Source organism: Balaenoptera acutorostrata, chromosome 9 (assembly GCF_949987535.1).
Source record: "Balaenoptera acutorostrata chromosome 9, mBalAcu1.1, whole genome shotgun sequence".
Lineage (NCBI taxonomy): Eukaryota > Metazoa > Chordata > Mammalia > Artiodactyla > Balaenopteridae > Balaenoptera > Balaenoptera acutorostrata.
Window position 1 is genome coordinate 47,406,751 of NC_080072.1, and position 10,257 is coordinate 47,417,007.

At 38.4% G+C, this 10,257-nt stretch overlaps 1 protein-coding gene across 1 annotated transcript in view; it reads left to right on the forward strand.

Annotated features, from left to right (window-relative positions):
- SBF2 (SET binding factor 2) overlaps positions 1-10,257 on the forward strand; it is a 481,484-nt gene that overhangs the window by 429,045 nt on the left and 42,182 nt on the right. Inside the window, exons 27-29 of the mRNA XM_057553258.1 lie at positions 208-404; positions 2,641-2,781; positions 3,678-3,773. Of these exons, the coding sequence (XP_057409241.1) occupies positions 208-404; positions 2,641-2,781; positions 3,678-3,773 (434 nt within the window). The remainder of the gene's footprint in view (positions 1-207; positions 405-2,640; positions 2,782-3,677; positions 3,774-10,257) is intronic.

Genomic DNA, 10,257 nt, shown 5'->3' on the forward strand with positions numbered 1-10,257 from the left:
TAAAGAACTGAGTTGAAACTTAGTTTCGTGTTTGAAATATATGTCTTACCACTCCACTCAAATATGTTTGAGTCTTAGAAAATTACTATGATATTACGATATTCATGTTCTTATATTCCCTTTCTCTCCATTTCTTTCTTCTTCTCCTCTCCCCACCCCTCCTCACCCACCCAAATTATTCTCTTTCTCCCTTCCATGTCCCTAAAGCTATCCTGGCCTTTTAGTTGTACCTCAAGCTGTACAGGACAGTAGTTTACCAAGAGTAGCCCGCTGCTATCGACACAATCGCCTGCCTGTTGTATGTTGGAAGAACTCAAGAAGCAGTACCCTGCTTCTCCGATCTGGAGGATTCCATGGGAAGGGAGTAGTTGGCCTTTTTAAATCTCAGAACTCCCCTCAGGCAGGTAAGCAGCTCTCTTACAGCAGTATTCTGATCCTTCCGCTTCAGAGTATTCCAAAAAATGAAGGAAGTAAAATCTGGGAATGCCAGTTGTGCCCTTTCATCAAGCCTCTCACACATAGCCTTTTCCACTGTGTTATATATATGTACAGCTTAAGAACTAGACTTGACAATGTGGTGCTCCACCTTGAATTTGCCATCTTGCTTAATATGTCTGTTTATATTTGGATTTTAATAGAAATTAACATAATGAAGTCTTTGGTTCTAGGCTGTTTTCACTTCACAAACCAGAGTATCCACAGATGGAAACAGATTACATATACTAATCATTTTCTTTTCTTTTGGGAAGCATTCAAACATATTTAACAGCTGCAGAAGCAAATAGGGATTCTGTCCCATGTGGTATAAGATATCCTATCTCATTCCTACAAGTCACACACACACATACACACACACACACACACACACACACACACACACACACACACACACACACACACACACACACACAAATAAGAGGGCAAACTAATGACCAAAATGCTTCTTTAGGAGCTCTCAAGCAGAGAGGTTTTCAGGAAGCCAGAGGCTGGCCAACTTAAGAAAAAAGATATACTAAGTGCACTGCCCCTTTTTCTGAGGATATTTTTGAGCACCATGTCTGAGGTCTGAAGTCAGTCAGGAGCTATATTTTGCTAACCTTTCTCATAACTTCTAGCTTAAAGTAGATGCTCAATAAAATTAAACAAGGACCGCTAAGATATCATATCCAGTTTAGGGATGGCTGCTGCATTCTTTCCTCTTTGGAAATGAACTCACTCAAGTTCAGTGGTTCAGTAGGTAGAACCATGTGCTTTTTGATATCTCTTCTTTATTCTCATCCATTCCTTCCTGAAAGTTAAAAGTTGGCCAGTACGTCTTTGATCATTCAGTTGACTGAGGGCATGACACACACCACACTATATTATTATTGTTGTTGTTGTTGTTATTATTATTTCACCTGGCATTTTTGTGTAATTGAAGGCAGTTGGCTTTTAACTTTTTCTGCCCAGAGGAATCCTCCCAAACCACATAATGGGTATAATAGAACACGGCATATGTAGGTTACATAAAGTGAGAGAATCATTTCAGCATTAATGCATTAATGAGCATATCACTAAGCATTAATGAGCATATCACTGAACTTTTAGTTAGAAAAATTGAAATTGTTTTATTCCACTGGTTTCTTATTTTTCAATATAAATTTACTATATTTCACATTTTTGAGCTCACATTTGCTAACATTTTAATATCTTTGAAATTGGAATGCAACTTACAATTCATGTGATCAGAAATAATTGTGTCATGGTTTAAATGGCAGAGTTTTTTATTCTTAGTACATAAAATTGTGGTGCATCTTATAATTGATGACATTTTAGAGTTTATAAAATATGATGGCACCTTAAAGTTGATAAAATACAATAATACAGTAATGCTAATTATTTATTTCCTATTCACCTTGTAAGAAAATTTGTCAATCTCTATTGTCCTTCCAGTGAATCCCTCCCGATGCCACTTTAAAGTGCCTGGGCCAATTTCAGTGATTCTGCTTTACTCCACACAAGCCAGGCTCAGCCTCCCTCCAACCCAGAATTGCTCTGACAGTTGTTTCCATCTGTGCATACTTTTTGATCCTCTTTCAGAAGGACCAGGGAATTGAGCAGCAGCTGCTCGTGTCTTCTCATCTTCCTCCTCTCTTCCCACAACAACCCTCTACAAGTTCCTGTCCCCTAGGCCTATGTGACAGAATTGGAATAAGATTACTGGTACTGGGATATTCTCACCTCTGCCCATTCTGGGATGCTGAGGGAAACTGCTCCATCCTCTGCTCCCAAACAGTGGCATGCACAGAGTGGTTGGGGGAGATCATCAAGGACATGTTGTCTTTTATGAATCTTTATTTTGAGTTGATTGGTTGATGAGAAACTGCACCTGTGCTTGGAAGGACGGCTGTATGCTGGTTTTCCAGACTTGGGCTCTTTCTGGGAGGAGGATGAGGCAATCAAGCAGTAGGTGTAGTGAAACCAATATCATAGGAGGATTAGCCATTTAATAGTTTGGAGCTTTAAGCGGGGCTGGTTTCTATATTTGGGTGCGGTAACCTGAAGACCATATATAGAAAGAATAAGTGTATGTATATAGAGAGAGCCAGTTTTATTAACATAGCTACAGTTTGTTTTATTTAATATCTTTTCCTTTTATAGCTCCTACCTCCTCTTTAGAATCTTCCAGTAGCATAGAACAAGAAAAGTACCTGCAAGCCTTACTGAGTGCAGTTTCTGTCCATCAGAAACTCAGTGGCAATAACACCCTTACTGTCAGGCCAGCACTTGCTCTGTCTCCAGGTAAGATTTAATAATATTTTTCTTCTTGACAACTGTGAAAGGTCATATTCATTCCTAGGGTTAGTCTCTTTAGTTATTTGCATTGTTCCTTCAACATGACCCCTTAATGTTTTACCTTGTGGGGCTATAACTTTAGATTATTTTATTTAGAAATCAGGGTACCACTATTAATTTCTAGTAAATAGTAACCAAATTTAGAGATTTAATTACTTCCTTTTTAAAAGAGTAATAGGAGAGGTGGTGGGAAACATAAAGTCATGTGGGTTTTTTTTTTTTTCCTGGAATCTGTTTTACATAGACTTTAAAATATTACAGAGTTGAATGTGTAAGTTGAACATCTGTTTATTAAATGTATATTTATTAAAATCATCATGTATAACTTTGAAATTCCTGAAATTTCTGCAGCCTTTTATGATTTGCAGTACAGTTTGTTTTCACTAGATTTGGATGAAGCCATTAAGACTTGTACTAATATTCTGTTTCAGTTATCATGTGATGGAACCCCAAAGGGTTCATGTAGAGGTAACCCTAATGTGTTAGACACAGGAGCATGTGACTTGAGAAGTTGGTCTCCTTGGCTTAATCAGCTATATGAATAGCTCAACATAAGCAGAAAGTGGCTTTTCTTGTAAAGTAACACCATGCATGCCTTGTTTCATTTATCATTAAATTCTCTGATTGCACTTGCCAAACCTAACTCTCTATAATCTTGCAGATGTGTGTATCTCTGAGGAAATAGTAACAGTGCCTTGTTATCTCTATTAAAGCTTTGGGTACTTAAAAAGTACAATGTTTGGCAGCAATTAGACATGCTACACATGAAGATAACTTTTTGTCATTTGAGTAATGTTAACCCGAACGACATGGTTTTTGTTCTTCTTTTTGGCTGACTTTAGGGACTGAAAGGAGGACTTCAAGAATGTCCACTGTGCTTAAGCAGGTAGTGCCAGGACATTTGGATGTAAACCCATCCAATAGCTTTGCTCGAGGAGGTTAGTAAGACTGATTTTGTAACTGAGCACTGATACAACCTTAAAAGCAGAAAACTTTTTTCTAGATAGTGATACTTCAAATCAACTAATTATGGTTAAATTTGTTTTTAATTACCCTTTTCTAAACGAATGATCAAATTTATTACTAGCATGGTGACAGATGAGTTTAGCCTCGTGGGACAAGGGTTATAATAATTGCTAAAATCTTAACATACTGATGAGTTTGGAAGCACTGGGAGGGGAGGGGAACATATCTAAATGGTGACTCAGCTCTGGCAGCATTCCATGATGCTTCAAGTTTGCAGTGTAGAAAGACTGAGCACAGAAGCATAAACGGTTAGGGAGACATGATCCCAGACTCAAAGGCTGTGCCTCCAATGCCTGTTATGTTTACTCCTGTTCTCTGAAGTGCTAGTTTGAGGAGTAAGAGACAGTGGTTCAGAATCAACATAAAGACTCTATTTTACAAAATTCACTTCTTTTCCTTTTGAAAACCAAGATTACTATGCACATCTCCTGGCAGCCATATTGATTCTTTAGGTACTTTTTTTCCTACCTCATCAGAACTTTCTATGATGGCAGAATTTCCTAAGAGCTTTCACCCTTTTTCAGGTATCTTCCTAATCAGGCCTTAAGGTCATTGTATTAGTTTGCTAGGGCTACTGTAACAAAGTGCCACAAACTGCGTGGCTTAAACAACCATTTGTCTCACAGTTCTGGAGGCTAGAAGTCCAAAACGAAGGTGTTGTCAGGGTTGGCTCCCTCGGGGGGCCGTGAGGAATAATCTGTTCCATGCCTTTCCCCTAGCTTCTGGTGGTTTGCTGGCAATTTTTGTCATTCCTTAGCTTGTAGAAGCATCAGCCATATCTCTGCCTTCATCTTTACATGACATTTTCCCTGTGCATCTGTCTCCACATTTCCCCTTTCATAAGGACACCAATCATACTGAATTAGGGGTCCACCCCACTCCAGTGTGACCTCATCTTAACTAATTATGTCTGCAATGACCCTATTTCCAAGTGAGGTCACATTATCTGAGGTACTGGGGGTTAGGACTACATCATAAGAAATGTGACAGGGGGTAGGGACACAGTTAAACCCATAACAGTCATATGTAACTTTTTCCGGAACTTTTTAAATACTATTGTTTTAAAGTTTAAGATACAAACTTCATTCTTTTCATCATTTCTTTCGTGGTGAATTTGAACTTAAAGATAGTACAGTGACTTTCTCCTAAGTTTCCTGGTATTTTTGTTGCCAAGAGCTCCTGTCAGAATTTGGTTCGAAGTTGCAGTTCTCCTTATTGCTTTATTTGCCATCTGAAAGCTTATATTAGCAGGCACGTCAGAAACTTTTCCCTTTAACTCTTAGTAGGATGCAACTTCTGGCATATGTCTGGTTAGTTGAAGCCTTCCCATCCCCACCCTGCTCTTGAGTTTTGCCTTTGTAAACTTCATCAACAACATGTTATGTATTCCTCCATTGGGCCAGGTGACCTGTAATATAAATTTTATGTACAAAACTGTCTCTCCTTCTGTGTTGGTACCTAAGGCACAAGGATATTCACCGATCTGTTTCAACTACATTATCTTTGCTTTTTTTATATTGGCCTCAGACTCATGGCTTTTTTATACAAGGGAATCCCCACTAGTGGTTACATTCTAGTTATGAGTCCATTCTTTGCTATTCTCAAAGGTACCTGGAAGGCTGTATTTACATCTTAGGATTAAAATCTCCTATTTAATCTGTTTATGACCCTTTCTATGCATAATGAGGCCATAATTATTATTTTTGACCCCCTTCCCAAATATTTTCTTCTGAAAATTCCTGTAAACTTAGTGTGTTTCCTTATGACAGTTTTTTGCTCCTAACCAGGTCCCCTTCATTCTGGTATCTTAAGCTAGGATCCAGAAACGCAAATCTTATTATTTTACTCCATCTCTTAATTCTTCACTCCCAAAGCCTCCAAATCTCCTAAGGTCCCAGTGATTAACTGGAAGATGAGATGCGGCTGTTTCCTGGCACCTTCAACTTCCTCTGTGATCCCTGGAGCTGCTTTCCTTTGTCTCTTCTGATAGTATCATCCCTCTCACATAGAGCAGCAGGAATGGACTGGGGCAAGCAAGTTTGGGAAATCTCAGAAGACTCCCTATTAACATGAACATGGCAGGTAGACAGACATACACTCACACTGCCCAGGGCAAGACTATATGTAGACACTTGCATGCCCTGACATTAGTTCATTTCCTTGTTCCCACCCTCGAGTACAGAGTCTCTTCATTCTTCCAGAGAGCTAGGTTCCATTTCTCTAGCAGTTCCTCATTTACCCTGTGTGGGAAGAGCCTCCTATCTCGAAATCTCCCTCCTAACCTCCTTTTTCCTCTTCTGTGTATTTTCACTGTTTTTCCATTCCTTTCATTGTCATAGAATCTTAGTTCCAGGTTTCCTTCTTATGTTATTTCCACTGTGTGCCTTTCCCACTCTAATGAGCCAGGGTTTAGACTGACCTTCACCTTCTCCTTCACCCTTTTTCAGTCAGGGTGGTCACTTAGCGTTCAGCATGCACATTGAAGAGTTCCTAAGCCAGGGGAAGCAACCTTTTTGACGCAAAAACCAGTTAAGAAAAAATGAAGATGTGAATAGATCACATTGCTTTTCATTTAAAATTACAATAGCTTTTATGCCCCATGGGGAAAATGCAAGTATTTGCAACTTGGATAAATTATCTTGTTGTATAGAAAAATGCCATGAGAAAATCTGCCTCTTAAATATAAAAATGAAATACCTGGGTATATTTGAGAAGTAGCCACATGGAGGCAGCTTTTAAATTTTTCATCCTTTACATTTCCATAGCCCTTTAAGTTCCTCTACAGTGTTATTTTATCCTTGAAGTGTAACCTCCAGGACAGGTACTTTAGGAGGCTTTGAGAGGTGATGTGACTTAGCCAAGATCTCTTAGCAGACAAGAGCATAACTGGGACTAGGGTTAGTTCAGTCCATTTCAGTGCAGCATTCACTGAATATAGCTTATACCTCATGCACTGTGCTAGGCATAAGGTCACATCCATAAATTCAATACCCTGTCGTCACGTCCAACCCAAGCATCTCTTTTCCTTCTCTCCTTCGTTTGTTCTGAACAGAGCAGAGAGAACAATACCATTGCTTAGGAAACGCTCATGCTCTGAACAACACTGCATTCCCATGGGTGGGATGAACTGTATCACTTCTTCCCTGAAACAATCCCCTTAGCCAGACCCTGCTGGACAGATCCAGGGTCACATGGTTCCTTAAGTGACAAGACACTAAGAGTTTGGTTCAGTTACATTCAAATTCAAGCTGCAGTCCTACCACTTAGTGTATGGTATTAAGCAATTCAGGAAACCTCATAATTTTCAGTGTCCTCATCTGTAAAATGGAGATAATAAAAAGTATTCTAGCTTTAGAATAGTTATGGGGAATGAATGAAATAATATATGTAAAGCACTTAACTTAGTAAGTGGCTCGTTATTAATAGGAGCTCAATAAATGTTAGTTCCATTATTATTGTTGAGGTTGTTGTCATTATTGTTGCGTAATACTCCACTGAAATGGGAGGAAAGTCTACATTTGTATGTAGATTACCTTAAGCCAGGTTGCTTCTCACTGGCCAAAGGCAAGCAGATAAAGGAGAATGTGTCTTAGGCCTAGACCAGTAACTTTCAAACTTTTTTGATCATGTCTCACAGTAAGAAATACATTTTATATCTATATGTATACATATACATTTTATATCACAAAGGTAGTACTAAGTCACAATGCAAAATGTATATAGACTATAACGAAAGTTTCATGAAACAATATTCATCTACACCACATGCAGTGCTCATAGTATTTTCCACTCTAATCTGTTTCACTTCTTTAAAAATACTGGTTTGAGCTTCTAAAATGATTTCACAAACCACTAAGGAGGACCCTGCAGTTTGGGAAAACACCACTCCAGGTCGGTGTTACATGCTCAGGACAAGTATTTGACACCTAGGAATCACTCAGGAAGCTAAGCAGACCTCACCACCAGTGCAGTAGTGTAATGCCTTTGGTTAATGTGACTGCCAGATGGAATTACAGTTCTCCAAGCCCTGTGCTGACCCCATATCAGTACAGCTCGTTTTCTCATTGCTGATTTTCTGCTAGGTGATAAACACTTGGCAGTTTTTCATTAATGAGGCTCTGTTGGAGGAAGTGCTTAGTTTTTTTTTAATTAATACCCTTTTCATTCTTTCAGGGCAAATAATTGAGTTGAAGGTATAGTAGAGAACCACAGCAGCTCATACGTATCAATTTTCAAAAAGAAAATAATCAACAAATGTTTGCAGTACCTAGATATCAGGCTCTCAGCATGGATATAAGAGTAAATGTGATTAGGTCCCTGCCCTTTGGAGTACACAATCAAGTAGAATAAAATGTGCAAATAATCACAGTGCAATGGGATCAGAGTTCAGATAGAGCCGTCTACAACTCTAGGGACAGTCAAGAATGCTTTTCAGAGGAGTTTACGTTGTTCCTGGATCTTAAGGAATAAGAAGTTTGTCAGGTAAAGAAATGGGAGAGGTCATTCTAGGCCAAGGGACTAGCATAAGAAAATGATACATTTAGGGAACAGTATCTCAGAATCAGGAACCAACCACTCAGGCTTCACTGCAAGCATTTAATGATCCATATTCATTTCCAATAGGAAAGCTTAAAACCTTGGCAGAAAGGAGAGTAGTTGGCTCGCACACAGGAGGCCCTGTGCCTTTTACATGCTGTTCCAGGTCTTTGTTCTGTCTTGCAGTAGCATTCTCTGTGTATAATCAGCCAGTGCCTCTGCAACCCTTAGCTTTCTGACTTCCTTTGGCCACTAAAGCCATCAAGGCCCTTCATTTCCTACTTCCAAAGGAGTGAGGCAGAAATGAAAAATCACTTATGATGATTTTTCTTTTATCAAATTATGTCATACTTTATGCAGTTTTGAAATGGATAGCTTAATAATCGTGTTTTCAATCCTGAATAAGTACAGAATCATTTTCCTTAAGTGATTTGAGCAGTTCCTTTACTCAGGAAAGAATAAACGGTAACTTACTGCTCACCATTTTTGTTATTACCAGGTGAAGTTTGCGATAGTCACGAAGCACTTTCTTTCTGTTGGAAAAAAACAATATTACTCAAATTACAAAAGTATTATCTTTGATACTGCCTATCATTTTGGTGCAAATAGGGATTTTAGGAGAAGTCATTACGTCAGCCATCACAAGCTGTATTTTTAGTGGCATTGGGTATTGTCACAGGGTCATAAATTTTTGCTGCTTGTAACTATCTGCTTATGGAAAATAAATGGAATTTCCAAATGAAAAGAGGAAAAAAAGAAGATAGTGTGGCAATGCTTAATGCTCTACTGCAAAAACATGCCCTTTGTTATTCCAAATGGTTGTTAGAGGTTCATTCCTGATATGATGACCTTGCTCAAAGAACAAACATGTTGTACAACACATCGTATTTGCCAATCAGTCAGCCTCCTTCAATACTAGGGCCAGTGTATTCCTAACATTCACCCCTCCCCAAATTCCTTAATTTTATTATAAAAATTTGTTTCTCACCAAATGACAACCTCCAAAAGCTTATTCCATTTGGTATAATTTTTTACTGGCACTCTTTGCTGCGCTGTCCATTTCATTGTGCTTATAATATTTATAAACAAGTGCTGAAATTTCATTTAACAGGCACTCAGTTCATCTTTTTGCGTGACTGTGCAGCCTTTTATTTGTTAATCAAATCTGCTTTTAATATATTTACATTTTTCCCCTATCATTAACTTAATGTTTAAAATTAACCTGTTCTTTTCTTACTCCATTTGCTCTGATGTTTGCTGCTATATACATTTCATTCCTTCTTCCTTCTTTAATCTTACCTCCCAGTGCATGGGTACAGAGATAAATGTTTTACTCAGTCAAATCCCAAATCTTCAGCTAAGGGAAGAGTCCATTATCAAGGTACTGTATTATCTGTCCTGATGTGTCACTCTTTTTAACCATCTTCATATGAAAGCATATGTGTTACAAGTGACTTTTTTCACATTTGTTTGTCAAATTATCTTTATTCTCATCCACATTCTGAATTTCCTCTGTGATTCCATTTACCAAAAAATTAACACCTGCTGTTAACATCTAAGAAAACTCATAGGTTATAATAGAAAGTTTCATCCATGTTAAGCAGAAATTTACAATACCTTTTCTTGAGAACTGGTCTCCTGACCCTATAGATGCTTATAAAGAGAAGCAGATGTGACATTATCATGGTGACTTGTAGTCACCTAGAAACATGGCTTGATTTAACATTTGGCAAAGATTAAAGCTTCTCAAAGAGCCTTTCCAAATCTAGAGAATGCACTTTAGGGAAGCAGTGGCAGTATTATGTACCACTGTGACTCCGTCACCAGCCTGAACACTACAGTCTGGGGGCATTTGTAAGG